Raw genomic sequence first — 24,785 nt, forward strand, 5'->3', positions numbered from 1 at the left:
CATTTTGGCGCTTCCATTTATTTTAGACAGTGCCCTACTATGTTTGTCGTTGTCTTCAACTTCTGATGCCATAAGCTCTGGAATTCCTTCCTTAAACTTTTCCATGTCTCTTTTCTCCTTCAAGGCACTTTTTAAAACCTATCTGTTTGACCATGCTTTTGATCATCTACCCTAATATCTCCTTACATGGCTCAGTGTCAAATTTTGTTTGATAAGGCTCCTCTGAAACAGCCTGGGGCATTTTACTGTGTTCAAGGTGCTATGTAAATGCAAGATGTTGTTGCTGTCATTGTGTAGCTATCCAGTTTAAAGATGGGCAGAAAGAGAAATGGAAACCTTGAATTCAGTCCCCAAAGAAGCTGCTGAGTCTGGGGCTCAACAGAAAATGTTAAGACCAATATTTTAACACGGTAAGGGTATTAAGGGATCTGGAATCAAAGGAGGTAAGGTTCAGGCACACAGCTATCCTAACTGAATGGTGGAATAGGCTTGAGGGGAAAAGGCCTAATCCTGATCCTAATGCTCCTATGAAAGGACATTGGGGTTCAGGGAGAGAATCTCAGGTTACAGTGGGCAATATCTTTAAATTAGAGCTAGGCAGTTTGGGAGTAAAACCAGGAAGCATTTCTTCACAAAATAGGCAGTAGAAATCTGGAACTCTCTCTTGCAAAAAGACTGTGGATGATGAAGCTTTCAAGACTGAAAGAGGTAGACTTTTGTTTGCTAATGTAACCAAAGGATATAGCAAAGCGGGTAAATGGGAAATCAGATACAGAGCAGTCTTGATCTAATTGAATGGTAGGACAGGTTCGAGGGGCTGAATGGCCTCCTCCTGTATCTATATTCCTTCCTGAGATGCTGTATCTCCCTACTCTATTGAAGCCAGCTCTGACTGTATGTAATACAGTCACAAGTAGAACAAACTCTTTGCCACACCTGTCACAACAGGCAAAACTTTATTTCAATGCAGAAACCTACATAATAGAGTCCATTTGTTATTCTTAAACTGCCATTTGTCAGACTGAATGCAATGTTCAAAATATACTAATATTACTCCTTTAAAGGCAAAATACGGTGCTTAGAGCATGCAACTGCCTTATTCCCTAAGCTTTAGCAATGCTGTTCCCTATGTTCTGCCCTCAGGCTAATCCACTAAAGGTACAATTTAAAATAACAATGCAAAAGGCACAGGGTTGATTCAATAGGATGTGTTATCAGAATCTAGCTATAAAGAGAGGTGAAAATTGTTTTCATTGGAGTTGAAAGGGTTACAGGATAACCTGATAGAGATCTTCAAAAATATGGAAGCTATCTAAGGGGAGATTGTAACAGATTAATTCTCCTGGTCAGGATAATGGTACAGGGAAGATACATAATTAAGAGGAGAAATAAAGGGGATGTTGTAAATCTGGCTCTGCCCTGCCTCCATCCATCTGCTGCTGTAATCCTCATTCATGCCTTTGTTACCTCTAGACTTCTTTCATTGCACTCCTGGCTGCTCGCCCACATTCTACCCTCTGTAAACTTGAAATCATCCAAAAGTCTGCTGCCCATGCCTTAACTCACAGCAAGTCCTGTTCCCCTCTCACCCCAGTGCTCGCTGAACTACACTGGCTCCTGGTCAAACAGGGCACTGCTTTTAAAATTCTCAATCCTTGTTTTCAAATCCCCCTGTGGCCTTGCCCCTCCCGAATTTCTGTAATCTCCTCCAGCCTGACAAGCCTTTTTCCAATTCCAGCCCCTTGCACATCCCTGGTTTTAATCACTCCATTGGCGGCCGTGCCTTCAGCAGCCAAGGCCCTAAGCTCTGGACTCCCTCCCTAAACATATCCACCTCTCTACACACGGGACCCCCTCACCCCAACCAATTCCGCCCTGCCCCACCCCACCCCACCCCGTCTTTTTTTAAGGTCCTCCTTAAAACCTGCCTCCGACCCTAGGGCCAGGATCTTATGGCCCCTCCCGCTCAGCGGGATATTTCGGTCCTGCTGAACTGAATGGAGATTTAAGTGGCTCGCAACGTCCGCTGGGGGGTAGGGGAGAGACACACCGCGGCGGGGCCGTTAAATCCCAAGTTTTTGGTCGGCAGTTTTTGTCTCTCCGTGCCAATGTTGCCTGAAATTTCCGTTTTGTGTCGGGTTCCCAGCAACTTATTAATTTGCTGTTGTCCAAAAGTCATGTCTGGCCTATTCATTTAGCTCCTGAATTGATTAATAGCAGCTTAAGCTGCATTTTCAGTCGCATCAGTGGCTGGCTAGGAAAAACCTGTCTGGTCGTCTGGGGCCGTATTTTGCTCCATGCGCCAAACAGGAATTTGGCTCGCACCTGATCAGAAGATCCTGCATCTTGCGATCGAATACACACACACTCCATCCATCTCCCCTTTCCACCGCCCATGCCACGCCTTAGGATAAAGATCCAGACTCCCACCACCCCTCCGCCCATGCCACGCCTTAGGATAAAGATCCAGACTTCCCCCCGCCCAGTTACTCACCTGCCACTGCAGCTCTCCGGGAGGCACTTTGCATTTCTCCCAACAGCCACATTGGATGCGGTTGTTAACTCCTCCCCTGTCCCTGGTTCACCAGTGTTTCTGCAACAGGTCACCTCAAGGCTCCAAGGAACCAGGACAGGCGGATTTCGACCAAGTTAACTTGCAACGGGGGTGGGAGAAAAAAAAAATCAAACCCTATATATCCGAATCGAATATTGTTAACACAACACCTGGCACAGGCAAAGTCACCGAATATAATGTCCCGTCAGATTTTCCTCTTTCTCCCGTAACCCATCGCCCGCGTCTAAATATTTCCCCTCCCGAACAGAGCTGAATGATTTAATTGTGCCAGTGAATGATCCAGAAGCCTGGAGAACACTGATGCTCCGGGGAGCAGCGGATCGATCTGGATCTGAATTGATAACTCCATTAGTTACCAAAGCGAATCTCGCGCACACACAAAAAAACCCCACAGAATGAGAAACACTTCAACTAATTAGAAAAAAAAACAGCGGCAAATGAGACAATTAGAAACTCAAGGGTCTTACATCTTAAGAAGGGTCCATGGTAAATAAAATGTCTTCTGCAGAATATATCCTTCCGAAAGTATACCTACTCTGCAAAATGTTTATGATAATTTATATGTTGACGTTTAATTCTATGTACAGCAATGTACATATTTATGATATGCATAATATACATTTCATTGATACACTTAGGAAGGTCGGTTTGTACGGTGCATTGCTATATTGTACATCAGGTGGACGAATGTAGATGCTGGAAGTCAATAAATGTACATAGTATATAGATGGCAAACGTATAGGATGCTGGCTACCCTTCTATAAGCACATATACAGTACCTAGATGGTAAATGGAAGGGATGCTGGCTTTTTACAAGCACTGACACCGTATGTAGATGCTAATATATAGGCTATTGGCTGTCTATAAGCATGCACACAGTATATCGATGATCAACGAACAGGATACCGGCTATATGCCTGCAGACAATATATAGATGGTAAATGTATATGATACTGTCTGTCTACAAATAAATACAGTATATAGATGGTAAATGTTTAGGAATGTCAGCTGCTTCTAAGCACACAGGCAGTACATAGATGGTAAGTGTATAGGACAGTAGCTGCCTATAGGCAAAAAAACAGTGGATGGATGCTGAATGTATAGGATGCTTGCTGTCTAGACGTTGAATGCATAAGATACTGGCTGCCTGCAAGCACAGACAGTATATAGATGGCCATGGTATAGGATATTGTCTACCAGTAAACACACAGAATATAGATGGCAAAGTATAGGATGCTTGCTGTCTACAAGATGAAATGCAGTTACTGCAGATTAGTGTGAAAGCTGCTACTTAACCAGGCCTTGACTCGGATTTTCACCTCTCCCTCCAGGGGCTCGGGCATCGCTTTCTTCGCCACCCTCAGTTTGTTTAAACCCCCAAATCCGGAGAGGATAACGGCTCGGATCTCCTTGGTATCCCCCAGCGCATTGCCGCGCTCCCTGGCCGCATCCTTCTCGATCATGTGCTCCGTCTCCTCGCTTTTATCCACCCCGTCGCTTGCCATGGGGAGAGTGCTGGAGATTGCCTGCACAAGAAGGAGTGGTGTGATGTGCTGGGGTAGGGTGGGGATGCTCCGTTGAAATGTTTGACTTGTCTCTCCAGCAGACAGTGCGAGTCCACTGCTGACTTGAGCTGCAAATGAACCGAAGCGACAGCGCTGGCGCAGACAGCCAGACTGGTCGTATTGCAGCAAGTATAATACGCGGTGGGGGGGGGGTGGGGGGGCGGCGGTGGTGGATGTGTTTATTTCTGTTGCAAAGTTATTGGCGATGAGGGCACAGATCCGCAGCCGGGAGGTGTGTTTAGTACCTTCCAGGTGCTGCACTACGTGAGAAAAATTCAACTGAAAATTATATAAATGACGAACATAAGAAACTGATGTGACTCATCTGGGAGCAAACACCTTCTGAATTACAAAGTTGTGCAGTTTCTATTGTCATAAATTACATAATTTTGATTTAATTTATTTTTTTATAGTGCAGGATTTGGAAGATATCAAACACACCTCTTGCTGCGGGTCTGTGCCTTAATCTATAACCTAATTCCAGAGATTTGAAGACCACATGCCAGGCTGACACTCCCAATGCAGTACAGGGAGAGTGCTGCACTGTTGGTGGTGCTGGCTTTTGGGTGAAGCATTAAACCGAGACTCAGTCTGCTCTCTTGGTGGATGTAAAAGCTGCAGTGGTATTATTTTAAAAACGCGTAGGGGAGTTATCCCCAGTGTCCCGGCCAATATTTATCCTTCACAACTCTAAAAGGATTATGTGGTCGTTGATGTATTGCTGTTTGTGGGACCTTGCTGTGCACAGATTGGCTGCCGCATATCCTACATCACACCAATGGCTGCATTTCAAAAGTATTTCTTTGGCTGTAAAACATTTTGGTATGTCCTGAGGTTATGAAAGATGCTAAATAAATGCAAGGCTGATCTCCATATTATAAACATCATTAGAGAGGGAAGGGATGCAGAAATATTTATATGATGATGTCAGGACTGATGCATTATATGTTCATGGAAGAATGAATAGGCTGAGGCTCTTTTCTCTTGGGAAGAGAAGGCTGAGGGTTGACCTCATGGAGGTTGTTAAGATTATGAAAAGGTATAACAGGTAAATGTAGAGAAGATATTTCCATTGTGGGGAAAAAACCACCAGAGTTCCTAAATATAAGATAATCACAAATAAATCCAAAAGAGAATTCAGAAGAAACTTCTTTACCCGAAGAATGTGGAACCTGCTACCACATGGAGTAGTTGAGGTGAATTGCATTGAGGCATTTAAAGGGAAACTGAATTAATGCAGAAGGGAGAAAGGAATAGAAGGGTTAGTTTTTTTAAATTTTTGTATTCTTTTCATGGGATGTGGGCATCGCTGGCTGGGCCAGCATTTATTGCCTATCCCTTGAGTTGGTGATGGTGAGCTGCCTTCTTGAACCACTGAGGTCCATATGGTGTAGGTCCATCCTCAGTGCTGTTAGGAAGGGAGCTCCAGGATATGACCCAGTGACTAAATAAAGATGAAGAGGATTGGGAAGAGGCTTGGGCAGGGCATGAACCAATTGGCCCAAGTGGCCTGTGTGCTATACATCCTATGTAATTCTATATAAGTCCTTTGACATTGTAAAAGACAAAGCTCACTTACAACAAATAGCATTTTCCAAATTAATCAATGGTTAGCTCTTTGTGTATAAGACATTGTTCTTCAGCTGATAGATTTGTGATAACTGGAGCAGAATACTTTATCCATCCACCTATCACAGATAATTCAGAACAAGTATGTCTCAAAATTCCATATTGAATTAATGCTAGCAAATTATATACACCCCCTTGTTTGACAAAAACCCCAATCGGGAGACATACTAAATGACCATCACTTGTTGAAATAAAATGGTGTATTCCTATAACCTTGCAGGAGCCATAATTAACCTTGTGTGTACCCAATTCTATTCCAAAAGAATTCAGATGAACCAGTTAATAGACTGCAATGGTATTATTTTGAAAGTTACCTTCTTTTATCTAAAAGTGTCTTTCTTCATCATCACTTTTCTTGCCTTTGGCTTTACCAATACCATTATTGTCAATGTTCCTTTGATCTTTCACTTCCATTACTCTCAAGCTTCAAATATGTTATCCTACACACACTTCTTCCGATGTCCATCTTGACCACATATCCGTGAAATCACTGAGCTCACCTATTTCCACCTCTGCAACATCACCCAACTTAATTCTCACCTCAGCTCATATGTGCTGCTGAAATCCTTAACCCTTTGTTACTTCCAGACTTTACTTTGCCTGAGCCTCTTCTAACCAGCCTCCCATCTCCCACCCTCCATAAACTTGAGTTCATCTTAAGATCCCACCCTACATAAAATTGAACTCTGCCGCCCATATCTTAAATCACATGTCTCATCCGCCCATCACTCCTTGTGCTCACTGACCTACATTGGCTCCTGGTTAAGCAATGCCTTGATTTTGAAATTTGCATCCTTATTTCCAAATCCCTCCATGGCCTCACACCTCCCTATCACTGTGACCTCCTCCAGTCCTATAACCCTCTAAGATATCTATGTTCCTTCAATTGTTATAGGTCCCCATTTTAATCACTCCACCATTGGTGGCTATACCTTCAACCACCCAGGTCCTAAGCTCTAGAATTCCCTCCCTTAAACCTCTCTACTTCTCTACCTCTGTTCCCTCCTTTAAGATGCTCCTTAAAATGGACCGCTTTGACTAGCATTTGGTCATCTGGCCTAGTATCCCCTTACATTGCCTCAGTGTTAAATCACAGAATCACATAATCACACAGTGCAGAAAAGGCTCTTCGGCCCATCGAGTCTGCACCGACACATCAGAAACACCTGACCTACCTACCTAATCCCATTTACCAGCACGTGGCCCACAGCCTTGAATGTTATGATGTGCCAAGTGCTCATCCAGGTACCTTTTAAAGGTTGTGAGGCAACCCGCCTCCACCACCCTCCCAGGCAGTGCATTCCAGACCATCACCACCCTCTGGGTAAAAAAGTTTTTCCTCACATCCCCCTAAACCTCCTGCCCCTCATCTTGAACTTGTGTCTCCTCGTGACTGACCCTTCAACTAAGGGGAACAGCTGCTCCCTGTCCACACTATCCATGCCCCTCATAATCTTGTACACCTCGATCAGGTCGTCCTTCAGTACTCTCTGCTCTAGCGAAAACAACCCAAGTCTATCCAACCTCTCTTCATAACTTGAATGATTCATCCCAGGCAACATCCGGGTGAATCTCCTCTGCACCCCCTCCAGTACAATCACATCCTTCCTATATTGCGGCGACCAGAACTGCACACAGTACTCCAGCTGTGGCCTCACCAAGGTTCTATACAACTCCAACATGACCTCCCTACTTTTGTAATCTATGCCTCGATTGATAAAGGCAAGTGATAACCGCTCCTGTGAAGTGCCTAGAATGTTTTATTACTTTAAATGCACAAATAACTGCAATTTGCTGTTGTTGTAATCTAGTCTCCGTTTTCCACTTTCTACATTACTCCTTTCCCAGAATCTCAAAACTCTGGACATTCTTATTCCCCTCAGTCTTCCCCTTTTCTTACAGGCTATAGGCTGTTTAAACCCAAGTTTCTTTCATCTAATCACTGCTTCTTGATCCTCCACCCTATCACAAGCCCTACAACCCTCTGAGAACTCTGCATTATTCCAATTCTGGCTTCATGCACACCCATCACCCCCATACCTGCCAGACACACACACTCCAAATTACTTCAGTCCATTATTGAGAGTCATGCCATCAGCCGTTGAGACCCTAGGCCCTGAAATCCCCTCCATAAACCTCTCAACCTAACCAACTCTTCCTTGAAGATGCTTCTCAAAGCCTACTTTTGACCAAACTTTTGTTCACCTGTTTTAAAGGTGACTCAGTGCCAGTTGCCTGATTGCACTTCTGTGCAGTGCCTTGGGATATTTCATTCTATTAGAGGTAACATTTAAATGATAGTTGGTGTTAATTTATCTACTCCCCTCTTCGGTGTCCTACATGGCTGACCATGGTCATTCACAGGATTTCTCAATAAAATATACTAACCGATCAATAAGTAATTTGAACAATTTTAAATATGAATTGCCTTGCAAAACTCCATATAGTTTAAATTTATTGCCTTAACTGTCATTGGATACTTAGGAATTGTTAGTTGATTATGACTAGATTAACAATAGGGCTGTTCCATTTGCCCTCAGTATCTCAGGGCCAAAGAGAACGATACGTGCTAAGGTTCCTTCTCTTGATTGGGAAACATTAACTCAAGTGCCAGTGAGAATGTTGGGTGAGGACAGGTCTAGTCTCTGTTGCAATAACTCCACAGCCAAACAGCCTGTTGACACCAGCCTCTGGGGCAAAGTATTGAAGAATGGACGGTACCTATGAACCCACAATCTAGAATTAGTGCACTTGAGAAGAGAGGCAGGAAATTGGGAATGTAACTCACCCTTAATATTATCCTGTACCAATTTCTTAGACTTCAGCATTGTATATTAAAATGAATTATGGGCTTAAGGGAAGGTATTTTATTCAGTCAAGTCTATCATATGTTTAGATCAAGTTACTTAAGCTGAAATACTTCTCACTTTATTTCTCTACACTGGGTTGTATAACCATTTTAATTATTCAAACTCATTTTCTTAACCTTAATGTTTCTTGTCATGTCACCTCAACTGTGTTCAGCACAAAATGCGACATGAACTGTGTTTGGGCAGTAAAATGCTACAAGAACATAATTTTTAAAAATAAATATTTATAGTCTGCCACAACCAAGTTTGCATGTGATTATTATTGATGAATATACTATTTAAAAAAGCAACTGTAATTCTATACATAGCTTCTAGCAATTACCCAAAAGAGAAGAATGAACCAGAAACCTTAATACAGGAACAACAACTTGCATTTATATAGTGTTTTTAACATTGTCAAGTATCTTAAGATGCCGCACAAATACATGAACAAGGAGCAGGAGTAGGCCATTCAGCCCCTCAAGCCTGTTCTGCAAATTAATAAGATCATGGCTGATGGTAACCTGAAATCTGCATCCCACCTACCCCTGATAACCTATCACCCCTTTGCTTACCAAGAATCTATCCACCTCTGCATTAAAAATATTCAAAGACTCTGCTTTCACCACCTTATCAGGAAGAGAGTTCCAAAGAATCACGACCCTCTGAGTGAAAAAATTTTGCCTCATCTCTGTTTTAAATGAGTGACCCCTTAGTTTTAAACAGCGATCCCTACTTCAAGATTCACTCACAAGAGGAAACATCCTCTCCACATCCACCCTGTCAAGACCCCTCTGTATTTTATATGTTTCAATCAAGTCGCATCTTATTCTTCTAAACTCCAGCGGGTACAAGCCTAGTCCGTTCAACCTTTCCTATTAAGACAACCCATCCATTCCAGGTATTACTCTGGTATACCTCCTCTCTGAACTGCTTCCAATGCATTTATATCTTTCCTTAAATAAAGTGACCAATACTGTACATAATGCTCCAAATGTGGTTTCACTAGTGCCCTGTCAACCTCCCACTTTTGTATTCAATTTCCCTCACAGTAAATGATAACATTTTGTTAGCTTTGCTAATTACTTGCTGTGCCTGCATACTAGCCTTTTGTGATTCATGCACCAGGACACCCAGATCCCTCTGCACCTCAGAACTCTGCAATCTCCCGCCATTTAGATAATATGCTTCTCTTTTATTCTTCCTCCCAAAATGGACAATTTCACATTTTCCCACATTATACTCCATTTGCCAGATCTTTGCCCACTCACTTAACCTATTTATACCTTTTTGTAGCCTCTTTATGTCCTCTTCTCATCTTACTTTCCTGCCTATCTTTGTGTCATCAGTAAACGTGGCAACCATCCCTTCATCCAAGTCACTTAGATAAATTGTAAACAATTGAGGTCAGAGCACTGGTCCCTGTGGCACACCACATGTTACATCTTGCCAACCCGAAAAAGACCCAATTATGCCTACTGTCTTCTTCCTGTTAGCTAGCCAATCTTCTATACATGCCAGTGTGTTACCCCCTACACCATGAGCTTTTATTTTCTGCAATAACCTTTGATGTGGCACTTCATCAAATGCCTTCTGGAAACACAAGTACCACCGGTTCCCCTTTATCCACAGCACATGATACTTCCTCAGGTATTTTGGGGTGGGGCAATTTTAACCCACCCTCCTCAAGACTGGGCGCGGAGCTAAAAAAGCTGCCTTCTACTTGCTTGCTCAATTCCCGTCAGCTACCATCTTACCTGTACCCTAATTTTAGGCAGCCGAGGTGTCAGCCGAACTCTAACAAGAAGCTCATTAATACATGCAAATTGAGATCATTAGGACCCCAATGGCATTTCAACAGCCCACTAAACTGGGTGTCCCGTGTGGGCGCCTCTTCAATAGAACCTAGCAGGGAAGAACAGGAAATCCATCCAAAGTGAATGAGACACTTCCTCTCTTGGGCCCAGGAAAATCATAAAAAATGTTTGGGTCTCTGTTGCCTCAGGCTCCCCAACTCTTCCCTTCCACAAAGTGTCCCTGATACGCACCCCACCGACAATTAATCTTGGTGTTGACCTGCCCCAAACTGGCTGACAGCCCATTTCTGACTGCTTCAAGTTGGCAGCTGGTCGGTGGGAGCAGCAGAGTTAAAATAGCTCTCCCCCCACCACCACCTCCCTTGTCCTCAGGCTAGATGATTTCTTGTTTGATGCTCGCTCCCTCTCACGCTGGAAACCTGCAGCCGCTTGAACACTACCTCTATTGAGAGAGAAAAGATTAAAAGTTGAACATTATTCTTTAAAATAACACAATTGAAAAGCAGCTCATGAAAAGATTGTCAGAACATGAAAGTCCACCAGATCAGGGATGTCCAAACCTAAGCCCCAGGCTGTGGGGTCTCCAAATGTGTCCCTCAAAGTGAATTTAGGCAACTCAATCCATTTTGTGCCTTTATTCCCTTTTTGCTCGATTGAATTCTATTAAGCCTGGAGCTTTGGAAAGAACAGTTCTTATCATTGTTGCCTCAATTTGAATACAAATCAAGATAATATCAGCAACTTGAGATTTTTGCAAAATTAGTGGGAACATTGACTTAAACTTACATGTAATTGCTGAGAATCCATGACATGTGGCCCACAAGACCAGAAATCTTAGACACTCCAAAACTGGGGGTTAGATGAAGAAGGGCAGGTGGAGGCTCCTGTGGAGCATAATCACCAGCATGAATCTGTTGGGCCAAATGGCCGGCTTATGTTACTGTATGTATATTGCAATGCTTAGTAATACTGGACCTCCCAGACAATCTTGACAGAGATTAAAGCACAAGAGGAAGGAATCTGTGGTCGGTTTCAGGAAAAATATCTGGGGAATTCCTCCCCAGATTGAGACAATCAAGCCAGTCCCATCAGACCATGGACATACATGTCACCTGCTCAGAATGATAGATCTGCCCCATTCCTGGATACGCCTCAGTCTAAACAGCAATTCTATTTTATGAAATAAGTTACAGGAATATGAAGATGTTTCTGAAGTTTATTTGATTTTGCCTTTAATGAATACGTGTGACTAAAATAAATATATCTGACCTCCTTAATTTTAAAGCTCTAATCTGGTTCCTGCATATTATAGGGTTACAAGGAAGTACTTGAAACCAGTGAAGTTTAGTCTGAAAATAGCCCATCTTTAATAAAAATAAATGACCATTTAAAATAAGCTATGACTGCTAATAGTCTCTGGTAACCTGATGTTTTTGTACTGACTTGTCTGTGTTTCCATAGCATCCTGGAGCTATGGGTCAGTGATAAAATAAACTAGAGAAAAAAAAATTGTTGGAATCAAGGTTATGTATTAGGTTTGATTTATTTTTATATAGAACAATAAGTGATTTTATCCCATGTGATTTTGCCTTCAAGTATTTGAAAACCAGATGTAAAACATCAGCAATATTTGTCAAATATCTTATCGGTTTAAATGGTCACATCTTTTCCCAGCTTATAATGCACAAATGAATGTGCCGGGGTATCAATGCCTGGATTATTTTACAGCTGGTGCCATTTAGAAAATGAGATGCCTCAAATTCTTAATTAATAAGGAAATCATGGGTAAATGGGTGGTGAAGACATAGAGATGTTTTTTTCTTTAAAAAATGACAATTGCTTTGAAATGGGAATGATATTTTGTCATTATTTTCACTTTTTTGACATCGAACACTATGCAGTTTTAAGACTGTGACCTTATGGGCGACTCACAATGCTGAACAGCCTCATAAATAAGATCCCTTTCTAGAATGAACTGCTGTTTTTTTTTTTGCCCTGTCTTTGGTGGTTCAGTGATGCTCCTGACTGTAAGAGCAGATGCCCGTCTCCTAGTGACCAACACAGGAGTCTGGCAAATCAAATAATTTCTCATTTTTTGCCAAGTCAGTTTGTGAAAGCATTAAAGCAATGAGCAGCACAGAGAACTCTCAGGCCATATCACCTTTAAATAGATAGACAACAGCTGGATGAAAATAGAAAGGATGATATACAAATAGAAAATATACACGCAGACAGATGAATATGGATAGTTAAAAGGTAGATGATAGATAAATAGATAGACAGATAGGCAGATAGATGATTGGTAGATAAATACAGCTAGGTAGGCAGATGGATAGATAGGGAAGATTGATCTTTTTTTCCCTATCTGTAATGCAGAAACCATGAGGGTTTGATCGATTGGCAATGAATTTGAGAAGACCACCTGGTTTTCTATACCATTAACTTTTAATATAAAGAAATTCAGGCAATGGTATAAAAGGGGCAGCTATTTGTTATCACCCATTTTTTGCACTTTCACAGAAGACCAATTTCACCTCCATATTATTTTTCAATCAGTTGCATTGTCTGTCAGTGACTGGAGCTGAACTGTTGAGAGGAGTTGCCCACCTTCAGTCTGCCTCACTCTGTAAGATGCCAAGGGCAATTGATTTAAGTGCGTGGCTAAGACTGTTGCCTTGCCTACAACTTCAGCCAAATATTATTGAGCAACCCTAAGGCTTCAGTAACTCAAAATTTAAACATCAAAATCACTCCATGGTATAAAAACCATATAACTGCTCACTGTGTCCCTAAATAAAAACATATATCAAGCATTAAAGCAGTTTAACTCTAAGAATATGACAAAGCTGATGGTGTTATTAAAAATCCTCCTGATGCAGTCAAGCTTATCCTATCATTTTATTGACAGAGCAGCACACTGGGATAGATCTTGACTGAGTATCATAGTATAGAATAGGTGATCGTGAATTGGCAGCCTTTTTACATCTCCCAGGATTCTTATTCCCACTGATGGAAATAAAAGTTGTGAGAGCTGTAGAATGGGCCACAACTTATTACAGCTGATTTTACACTATTGCACACAGTCAGAACCTATCCCTCTGAGTGTTGGAAGTCTAAAATGGAAAGCAAAAATGCTTTGGGTCAGTCAGTGCCCAAAAGTCATTACTAAGTTAAGGGTCATGGGCAAGGGTTATGGGTGAGGGCCGGTGAGGGTCATGGGTGAGACCTTGCATACAGCAAGTGGCTTATGCTAAAATGATGAGCACAAAGACTGTAATTCTTGGTTCATTGGTTTCAATGGGCAGAATGGGCAGCTGACCTGCTATTTTCCAACAAGATGCCAGCCTAATGCATGAGGCTCCACTGCTAACCTTTAGTTGGCCGTTATGATCAAGATTCTTCCGTACATTGTTAAGCCTCTCCCGACCATTTTCTTTATTGAGATTCTGACTGGCTCACCATGCGTTTCCATTATTTTGAATTCTACATAAGAACATAGGAAAGAGGAGCAGGAGTGGGCATATGGCCCCCCAAGCCTGCTCCACCATTCATTATGATAATGGTTGATAGTCAATGTTGAGGGCCGATAATCACCGACCCTCACTCATCACCCTTGCTCAGTCAAGATCTACCCCATCCACAGCTCTCTGGGATAAAGAGTTCCAAAAATTCTGAGTGAAGAAAATTTGTCCTCAGGTCAATGTCTGAATGCCTGACCCCTTACCCTGAAACCATGGGTCTAGTTCTAGACTCATGGGCCTAAATTTTGACATGGAGGTCAAGCTGGCTTCAGAGGTGGAAATGGGAGGGCTGGGGTAATCAGATAGTTTCACACTGGTCAACACTCCAATATTGTCCCACCTCCAGTCGAGTTTCCCAAGGATGGGCTGCTACGGGAATTGGTGACCCACTCTGCGAAGGTGGGCAATTAAGCCAATTAGAGCTCTATTTAGGGGGGGCATTTTCACAGTGTCAAACCGGTACTCCTCCCTCCAATGCCTCAACTGAGTTCAGCGGTCATCAGTAGCTTGCAGGGAACCACCCGGTGACTTTTCAAGAAGAGCCATCTGTGCCTCCTCCCATCGGCCCAACGAATGAGCTGCAAGTATGAAAAGGCCACAGCCTTAGCCAAACCCAGTACTGCAGAGGGGGGTTTCACCTCCACACTGATGGCCCTAACAACTGTGGGCCCACCTTAACTTTAAAATTTCAGCAGGCCCCTGAGAGTATCTCCATTTTGAGGTGTGCTTGTCTCTCTGCTACTCCCAATGGGGCTCCAGGAGGCTAGTTCTGCAAAACTTGTCAGTAAGCCTCCTGCCCCAGGAACCCATTCGCCATCCTTAATTAGACAGCGAACGATGAGGTGGTCAGCTAAGTGTCCACCTCATGTAAAGTTGTGCCAACAAATGCATTGTCAACAAGGGTGGGTCCGGGACCCACTTATGGTCCTGGTGTTACACTCCGGATGCCCATGGGAAAATTCAGCTCGTGATTTCCCCATTTTACTGGCTATAAAGGACTCCATAGCTACAGGATCCTAATGGCATTGTTTTCATTTTTGTTTCTTCTTAGGATGTATGCGTCGCTGGTTAGGCCGGTATTTATTGCTCATCCCCAATTGCCTTTGAGAAGTTGGTGGTGCGCTCCCATCTTGATCCATTGCAGTCCCTGAGTTGAAAGTGCTCCAGCTGGTTTTTGACTCAGTAACCATGAAGGAATGGCAATTTAAATCCAAAATCATGAAGGGTTTAGATATTTGTGCCAAATGCTCTGGTCTCCAGATTAATGGAGATTGGACGTACCACTGAATATGCGCATCGGGAACCTGTGGAAGTGTGGAGCTCCATGGGAATTGCCTGGGAAGTTTCAACTTCCGAGGGACAATTCCCCTGCTCCCCGGAACTCTCTGACAATGTCTCTGACTCTGAGTTAGAGTTGGAGGCTTTGGATAGTCCCATGGTACTCACCTGGATAGTTGCTGAGGAAATGCTGGGAGATTAAGACCTGGTCTAACATCTGGGTAACTACATAACTGGCCTTCCAATAACCTCCTCCGACCACTCAACAACCCCTTCCATACAATACCAGACTAGCCCCCACAACGCAATCCAACCTGACTACTCCCCAACCACCTGATCCGGTCTGACTATCTCCCTGAAATGATTACATCCCCCAACCCAACCCAACTAACCTCCGGCCCCCGACTACCCTGGCCCCCTCAACTATCCCTCAGCCACTGACTACACCTCTGGCTATACTACCTAACCACCTGACAAGCCCCCAGAACTAACTGCCCCTCTCAACCATCAAATTAACCCCAACCCCTCTATCAACTCACCCACCTCACCTACCTACCACCTCACCCACTTCTCTTATCCAAATACCCAACTCCCCAGCTACCCACCTTACCCATCTATGAACCTACCCACCCACCCACCGACCCACCGACCAATCTACCCACCTTACCCGCCTACCTAACTACCCATTCACTCTCTCAGCCATTGTCATGAAAGTATAATAATTCTCATAATATTATTGTGATTTATTATAAAAGTAGGTTAATAGTTGGGTTTGGAACTGATGGAATTTAAACTCAATTATTAAATCTGGAATTAAAATCTAGCCTCAGTAATGGTGACCAAAACACTATTGTGGTTTGTTGTTAAAACCCATCTGGTTCACTAATGTCCTTTAGGGCAGGAAATCTACCATGTGACTGCAGACCCACAGCAATGCGGTTGACTCTCAACTGCCCTCTGAAATGTCTGAGAAAGCTACTCAGTTCAAGGGTAATTGGGGAAGGGCAAGTAATGCCGGCTTTGCCAGCGATGCCTGCACCCCATGAAAGGTTAAAGAAAATAAAGGAGCTATGTCCCATCTTCCGCTGAATCTATTCCACTCCAACAGGGTTTCCCAAATGACGCTGTAGCGCGCGTTGCAGGGAAAGCTGACCCTGGAAGGAACGCAGAGCCATGTGGAGTCGGGGGAATTTTCGAGCAAAGCAGCAATCCAACTACCCTCACCGCAGCTGGGAAGCTCCAGGCTGGGGTAAATGAAGAGTAGCTGTTTCCAGCGGTCGAAGAGTTGATAGCCGGAGGGGACAGGTTTAAGGTGATTGACAAAGGGAGCGGAAGTGACGTGAGGAAATAGCTCTTTATGCAACAAATAATTTGGATTTGGTATGCACTGGTATGGAGTGGTGAGTGCAGATTGAATAGAAGCTATCAAAAGAGAATTGTAAACGTACTTGAAGGAAAAATATTATCGAGATATTGGAAAGAGTGGGGAAGTGAAACTCATTGTATTCGCCTTCGAAATGACTGGCACAGCCTTGGTGGACTAAATGACCTCCTCCTTTGCTATACCATTCCATGTTTCTATGGAGCCTGTATGATTCAGAAGTGAACCTGGAAAGTGATGGTGTCCCTCTGCACTTGCTGCCCTTGGCTTCCTGGCTGGCGGTGATCACAGGTTTATAAACTGCTGCCAAAGAAGCCTTGGCAAGTTGCTGTCGTCAAGAGAGCTTGTTACCTCCTCTCTTTCCCCATTTTCAATTTGTCTGCAAAAGGATTTATTGACGCAACAATCTTGTGTCATATAAAATTCTCAATGCTACATAGAGACTAATAAATCAGATTGTTATTTCTCTCAAGGTTTGGATGACATGACATAAGCTTCAAGTGATCTGCACGAGCGTCTTATGGCTGTGATTTGAATCCTGAGATTAAATGACACCCTTCAACTGGCCCCTGTTCCATTTTTTGTAATAAACCTGTGGCCTCAATAAAAGGAAAATTGATTTTTTTTTGATTGTACAGTGAAAAGCTACTGAAAACTGAAAGATGCTGAGGGAAGATTTCTGAGTTCTGAAATTAACGCCTTTTTTCTCCAATTTTCCCTGAAGCATTCAGTTGAGGAAACATTGGGCCGAATCTTCTGGGGAGTGGTAACCCTGGTCAGTTTGCCACTCCGCTCCTATGTATTTACACTGCACCGGAGCTATGCATTTCTCACCCGGACTTCCAAACCAGGCCTCCTCAGAAATGCAGAGCGTACCTGAACTGGGAGTCCTTCTTTATCGTGCAAGATCGTCGGGGGAGGTCAAGCCAAGCACGCTTTTTACAGCACTAGCTGCCGTAAGTTTAAATGCACCAAAGCCACTTTGAGTGGAAAAACCAGTTGTAGCTGATCCGAATTTAAATGGGAATTGGAGCTGGTCCCAGTTGAGATATTCCCGGATGACCAGCTCCCAGCTGGCCAACTGACCAGCTCCCATGGAGAATAGGTAGCAGCAGCACTCTTAATCTAAACTCCTATTTTTCTGTTGTGAGGCTCGAGTGCTGATAAATGATCCAATCAGGGAGGACATCAAATCCAGGTTCAATTCTGGCTGACACAATTACTGGCAGGACTCCTCAGGTAGCGATCAGGAATAGAAATCATGGCTGATGTCTTCAACCTAACTTCCTAATGTACAACAAAGCCAGGTGGCATGACGCCAATTTTTACCGAAGAATATCTTGATCACCAGCAATACCATTCCTAATGATTTGGTCCTTGTCCTTCTAGACTTGACGGTAGCCTTTGACACACCATCCTCTTCCAGTGCCATTCCACTGTTGTCCAGTTGGGTGGGACTCCCACTTGCCTGGTTCCATTCTTATTTATCTAATTGTAGCCTGAGAAGCGCCATCAGTGGCTTCTCTTCCCATTCCAGCACTGTTACCTCTGATGTACCCCAAACATCTACCCTTGGGTGCCTTCTATATCTCAGCTACATGATGCCCTCGGTGACATCATCCAAAAACACAATGTTAGTTTCCACACGTACGCTGACAACACCCAAATAGACCTCACTACCACCTCTCTCAATCCCTCCAAACTGTCAACCTGCTTAGCTGATATCCAGCACTGGATGAGCAGAAATTTCCTCCAATTAAATATTGGAAGGCCTGAAGCCAATATTTTCAGATCTTGCCACTAACTCTATTCCTTTCCCTAGCAACTGCCAAAGGCCTGAACCAGATTGTTTGCAACATCGATTTTACATCTGACCCTGAGATGAGATTTCAGCTACATAGAAAGTAATAGCCCATGAGATCCAAGGCAAAGTGGTACGTTGGATCGAAACTTGGCTGAGAGGCAGGAAGCAGAGGGTGATGGAAGAGGGATGTTTCTGTGACTGGAAGTCTGTTTCCATTGGGGTTCTGCAGGGGTCAGTGCTGGGGCCCTTGCTGTTGGTGGTGTACATAAATGACTTGGACTTAAATGTAGGGGGTATGATCAAGAAGTTTGCGGATGACACGAAAATTGGTAGGATGGTAAATAGTGAGGAGGTTTCCATAAACTGCAGGAGGATATCAATGGACTGGTCAGGTGGGCAGAGCTGTAACAAATAGAATTCAACCTGGAAAAGTGTGAGGTAATGCACTTGGGGAGGGCTAACAAAGCAAGGGATTACACTAGGAATGGTAGGACCCTGGAAAGTACTGAAGATCAGAGGGGCCTTGGTGTACATATCCACAGATCCCTGAAGATAGCAGGACAGATAGGTTAAGAAGGCATATCGGATACTTGCCTGTATTAGCTGAGGCATATAATACAAGAGCAGGGAGGTTATGCTGGAACTGTATAAAACGCTGATTAGGCCACAACTGGAGTACTGCGTGCAGTTCTGGTCACCACATTATAGGAAGGATGTAATTGCACTGGAAATGGTGCAGAGGAGATTTACCAGGATACTGCCTGGGCTGGACGGTCTGAGCTATGAGGAAAGATCAGATAGGCTGAGGTTGTTTTCCTTGGAGTAGCGAAGGTTGAGAGGGGACCTGATGGAGGTGTATAAGATTATGAGGGACATAGATAGGGTGGATAGAAAAGCACTTTTTCCATCAGTAGAGGGGTCAAACCAGGCGGCATAGATTTAAGGTAAGAGGTAGGAGGCTAAGAGGGGAGTTGAGGAGAAAATTTTTCACTCAGAGGGTGGTGGGAGTCTGGAGCTCACTGCCCGAAAGGATAGTTGAGTCAGAAACTCTTGTAACATTTATGAAGTATTTAGATATTCACTTGCATTGCCATAGCCCCCAGGGCAATGAGCCAAGCGCTGGAAAATGGGATTGGTGTAGTCAGATCTATGTTGACCGGTGTGGACACAATGGGCTGAATGGTCTCCTTCTGTGCTGCAAACATCTATGAGCCTATAAGCCTATCTATATCCACACCATCACTAAGACCACTTGTTTCCACCTCCTTAATATCATCTGTCTCTGCTCCTGCCATGCACACAATCTATAGGACACACTGCAACAACACATCAAGGTTTCTTTGGCAGCACCTCCCATATGAAAGACCTCAACCACCAAGAAGGACAATGATAAATGTGATGATTTATTTGCTGGGAAAAGGTTGTATTTTATTTTATCCAATGTCCCTTTAAGGTCAAAGTGGGTTGGGGGTTAATCTGAAAGAGGGTTATTTGGTTTTCTGATTATGACATAATTAGGTTCCAAGAAATGCCCATGTGCCAGTTGGGATGAACAGCTATAAAGCAAAGGGTAATTAGAAAGTTAATTGCAGTGGGGCTAGGACAGCCAATGTTTTCTGTTTGGCAGTTCGGGACATACTGAGAATTTGTTTAAAGAGGAAACAAGCCAGGTTCTTTCTAAAGGGAACTGTTTTCTGTTTGGCAGTCTTTGAACAAATTCTGGTGTTAAAGCAGATCTCTAAAAGGAGAGCAGAGCCTTCTCAAGGACAACCAGGGATGGACAATAATGTGGGCAAATGTGAAATTTTCCATTTTGGCAGGAAGAATAAAAAAGAAGCATATCATCTAAATGGTGAGAGGTTGTGTAGCTTTGAGGTTCAGAGGGATCTGGGTGTCCTAGTGTATGAATCACAAAAGGCTAGTATGCCAATACAGCAAGTAATTAGGAAAGCTAATAGAACGTTATTGCTTATTGTGAGAGGAATTGATTACGAAAGTAGGGAGGTTGTGCTTCAGTTGTATAGGGCACTGGTGAGACCACATCTGGACTACTGTGTACCTTATCGGTCATCTTATTTATGGAAGGATGTAAATGCATAGAAGCAGTCACAGGAGATTTACCAGACTAATACCAGAAATGGGTGGAATGTCTTATGGGGAAAGGTTGGACAGGTTAGACTTTTACCCACTGGAGTTTAGAAGAGTAAGAGACAACTTGATTGAAACTGTTAAGATCCTGAGGGGTCTTGACAGAGTGGATGTGGAGAGGATGTTTCCTCTTGTGGGAAAATCTAGAACGAGGGGTCATTGTTTAAGAATAAGGGGCCGTTCATTTAAGGCAGAGATGCAGAGACATTTTTTTTCTGAGGGTCGTGAGTCTTTGGAAATCTCTTTCTCAAAAGGCAGTGGAAGCAGAGTCTTTGAATTTTTTTAAGACAGAGCTAGATAGATTCTTGATTAAAAAGTGGGGTGAAAGGTTATCTGCAGGTATGTGGAGTGAAGGTTACAATCAGATCAGCTATGATCTTATTGAATGGCAGAGCAGATCTGAGGAGCTGCCTACTCCTGCTACTAATTCATATGTTCAGAATAAATGCTGGCCTTCCCAGGGACACCCACAATCAAAGTAGGAATAATTTTTTTAAAATAGTCTGAACTGAAATATTAGTTACACAAATTTGGGCCAATCACTGCTGGAAAGCTGTTTTACTACAATGCAGGCATCAGACATAAAGTCAGCCACAAGCACTATCATATTTCAACAGTATATAGTATAACATAGCTAATACCATCATCAGGTTAAGCACTGAGAATTACAATAATTATTGGTTCTTAAGAGTACTAAATACTTCAGCGGTAATATTATGTACTTAAGAACATAAATAATTATTGCAATTCAAAATTAATTAATAAATTACAGTATCAACACAGGCATGTGTCAGAAGAGGCGAAATTAGGCACTTGACTCCTCAGTACACATCTGGGTAGTTCCAGTGAATAATCAGTATTATGTTCAATCGTTGTTAACCTCCTTTCTCTGATCTTCTCTCTCTCTCTCTCAGTACTTCAGTTAGGCATACAGCCTAGAACATAGAGTTATTAGGAGCAACTTCGGTCTGCCGCTCAAACGGCTTTGTCAAGTTGATGTCAGTACAAAAATTGATCAAGCCAACGGGTGGAAAATTGGTATTTTCTCAGCAAGTCAGAAATGTAGAAACTATGGTATAATGATCTACCTCAAAAATAATTTTCATGGGCAGGATTTTCAGCTCTGTGAGCGGGCATGCACCCGACATGCACGAGCGTGAGATAGCGTGCAATGACGTTGGGTGAGTGTCCCAACGTCATCGAGCACTCGTGTGATATGTTGGTCGGCGGGCGTGCACCTGCTGACAACTAAGAGGGCTATTAAAACGCCTTAATCAATTAATTAGACTGAATTTTTCACTGCCCATCCAACCTTACGGTTGGCGGGCAGGCAAATTGGCCAGGCGGCCTTTGCATTTTTGGCAAAACCTCATCCACGGGCGGGATGAGGTTTCAAACAGTGACTAAAAAAAGCAGCAAAAAATTTTAAAACTCATACTTCACATGTCCCTGTTGAAGGGTTCTCAAAATTCCCACACTTTTCATATCATCAACAAGGATATAACTTTTGGACTTTTAAACTGCTGAGTTAAGGGTAAAACCCTGCTGACAGGAGGCTGGGACCATGAAGGCCTGGGGCTGCACAAGCCCGGGCTTATTGAGTGCAGTGTGGATTGTTTTGCCTGAAACCAGACAACAAGAGGAGACAGAATACGCATAATTCCCTTTAATACAATCAACCCAGAGAAAGACTTCACCTCACACGAAACTGAAGCCCATCAAAATCTTGCATAAATAATCTCTACTAACTACTAAGGCAGGAAGGTACAATCAATTCACTTATGCGAACCGATCAATACTCCACACATACAATGGCTTTCAGTTCAAAACTAGTTACTGGGACAGGAAGACAACGATAAACATCATACGAGCCCATTAAAAACAACGAGACAATAATCACCTAAAGAAGCCGCCAAAGTCAAACAAAGTTCTGTCGAAGGGTCATGAGGACTCGAAACGTCAACCCTTTTCTTCTCCGCCGGTGCTGTCAGACCTGCTGAGTTTTTCCAGGTAATTCTGTTTTTGTTAAAGAACTAACCTTCTAACCTTAATTTGGATTCCTATAAGAAAATCAAAAGACAGTATAACTGGCCCAGTCAGTTGCAGAGGAGAGAGAGGGAAACCAGCTAGCAGGCAGTGAGCAGCTGGGAGCAGTGGAAACAGAGTTTAAGCAAGAAGATCTGGAGGTTTGCAGGCCCGCAGGCAACATCACGGTGAGGGACACGGGGTGACAGGCTCAACCGAAGATAACAAGGCCACAACCACAGCTCTCCACGAAGATCGACCACCCACAACCGCGTCCTCCACCCAACTGAAGAACCTTCACAGATTCCACAGACCAGGACCACTTGGGGACAGCAGGCCCCAGAGGACACAAAGAGCGTCCCCCAAAACTGCAACAGGCTTACCTGGCTGGATTTCGAACTGTCAAGGAACCCTGGGTTGGTGAGCATGATCCCTGACCTCTCCTAGTTCAATTTAGGCTTTGGGGGTGGGACAAGGATAAGGGGATTGGTAGCGTGATTTTCCCTCGTTATACCAGGTGTTCCCCATTCTTAACTAAGTGTAGTTTGTAGGTCTGTAATCCTAATCTTGTAAGTTCATTTGTGACATCAATAAACTCAGCTTTTTTCTTGCACCAAAACCAGTTGTCTGCTGCACTTTGTCACAACCCCCAAATAAGTCCAAGGTCTAGAACCCAGGGAGTGGGAGCGATTCAAACTGCTCAGAAGTCAGAGGTGAAACTGACACACCTCCTACACTGTTCATGTGACGTGGTCACGTGTGGGGACATATTTTCATTTTTTAAAAAATCTTTATTTGTCATGCTAAAAATCTTCAGTTCCCTGAGACAGGTCTGTGCCCTCAGGGAGCTTTTAGAGATCTCACTTCAGTGCTTGCTCTCCTCCCGGCCCCACCTAAGCAGCACTGAGGTTACCAGTGCACGTTTCGCACTGGCTGGCCGTTAATTGTCCAGCCAGCGTGAAATCGTAGTCCGGGCCCGATCACGGGTGGCAGACCATTGCGCAGCCACTCCTGAGCCTGCCCGGAACATCCACCCGCCAGGGAAAAATCCTCCCCCATGCTTCTTACATGAGGCACAAAATGTAATGTTCTGAATAAAATTACTCTTGGCTCATATTTTGTGTAAGTGAGGCTATCAACGCTCACTGTTATAACAGAGTAAGACAGCAATTTCAAACATAGGCTCATGCAAAAATAAACATGGAAATCTGGAAGAGGTTATTTGATTTGATCAGCACTTCCAGAGGCTTCACTACATCAACACTTCGCCAAGACTTTTGGCATTAAAAAGGCATTAAGTTACAGCACTTGCCCAGTAAATACCAATAAACTCACCAAAAAAATGTTAGGGCCTGTCAAATCCACTTTGGATTTGTAACCGCAAATTAATCTTAAATTACTGCCAAACAATCTCTCTTACCCTGAAAATTCGATTTTCTAAGTTTGGAGCCACATTCCTTCACATTTTTGTTATTGTTGGAGATTTTTTTTTAATTCAAAAGTAAAATAAATTTTATGCTTTGTTTCTGTCTCTTGTGTCACTTTCCTCTCTTAGTCACATCTTCCTTTTCCTCTCTTTATGTCATTTTCCAAACATGATTTTGCATTGAATTCTCTGTGAGGGTAATTTCAAACACAGAAGATAGGTTTGTTGGGATTCAGTGGGATGTTAAAATTTTAATAAAACCAACCTCACTCTACTTGCAAACTGCCTGCTCCTGGGTTTAATGGAAGTGGGATGGTGGAAGCCAATGGGCAAACCGCTCCGGAAGGGTGAGTTGGCCATTTAAATATTATCTTGAGGTCAAGAACCTCATTTTTAATATGTCTTGCAGATTTAACTATGGCCAATCTGGTTTCCTGGGTCTCAGGAAACCAAGTATGTAAAAAGAAGCAAGGAATGCTTCATGGGAAGGGTAAGTGCTTGTGCTTGATAAGGCCAATCCCGAATTGTCCTTGAGAGGGTGATGTTGAGTTTAAATCACATATCATGTAGGAACACCCACAGTGCTGTCAGGGTGAGAGTTCCAGGGTTTTTTACCCAGTGATAGTGAAGGGATGGCAATATAATTCCAAATCAGGATGGTGTGGGACACTGAGGGGGAACTTGCAGTTGGCAGTGTTCCCGTGCCTTTGTCCTTCTATGTGGTAGAGGTCACAAGTTTGGGAGATGCTATTGATGGAGCCTTGGTG

The 24,785-nt window shown here is 43.3% G+C and overlaps 1 protein-coding gene across 2 annotated transcripts in view; it reads right to left on the bottom strand.

The window, feature by feature from the left end:
- Positions 1-4,198, bottom strand: part of vat1l (vesicle amine transport 1-like) — a 195,330-nt gene extending 191,132 nt beyond the window's left edge. Inside the window, exon 1 of one of the 2 annotated variants that reach the window (XM_041191346.1) lies at positions 3,872-4,198. In XM_041191346.1, the coding sequence (XP_041047280.1) occupies positions 3,872-4,080 (209 nt within the window). In that variant the 5' untranslated portion in view covers positions 4,081-4,198. Of the gene's footprint in view, positions 1-2,325; positions 2,387-3,871 lie in introns of those variants that run through there. The other variant, XM_041191347.1, reaches the window with a different exon arrangement.
- Positions 4,199-24,785: the final 20,587 nt, after the last annotated feature.

The sequence above is a fragment of the Carcharodon carcharias genome, chromosome 7 (assembly GCF_017639515.1).
Source record: "Carcharodon carcharias isolate sCarCar2 chromosome 7, sCarCar2.pri, whole genome shotgun sequence".
NCBI classification, from domain to species: domain Eukaryota; kingdom Metazoa; phylum Chordata; class Chondrichthyes; order Lamniformes; family Lamnidae; genus Carcharodon; species Carcharodon carcharias.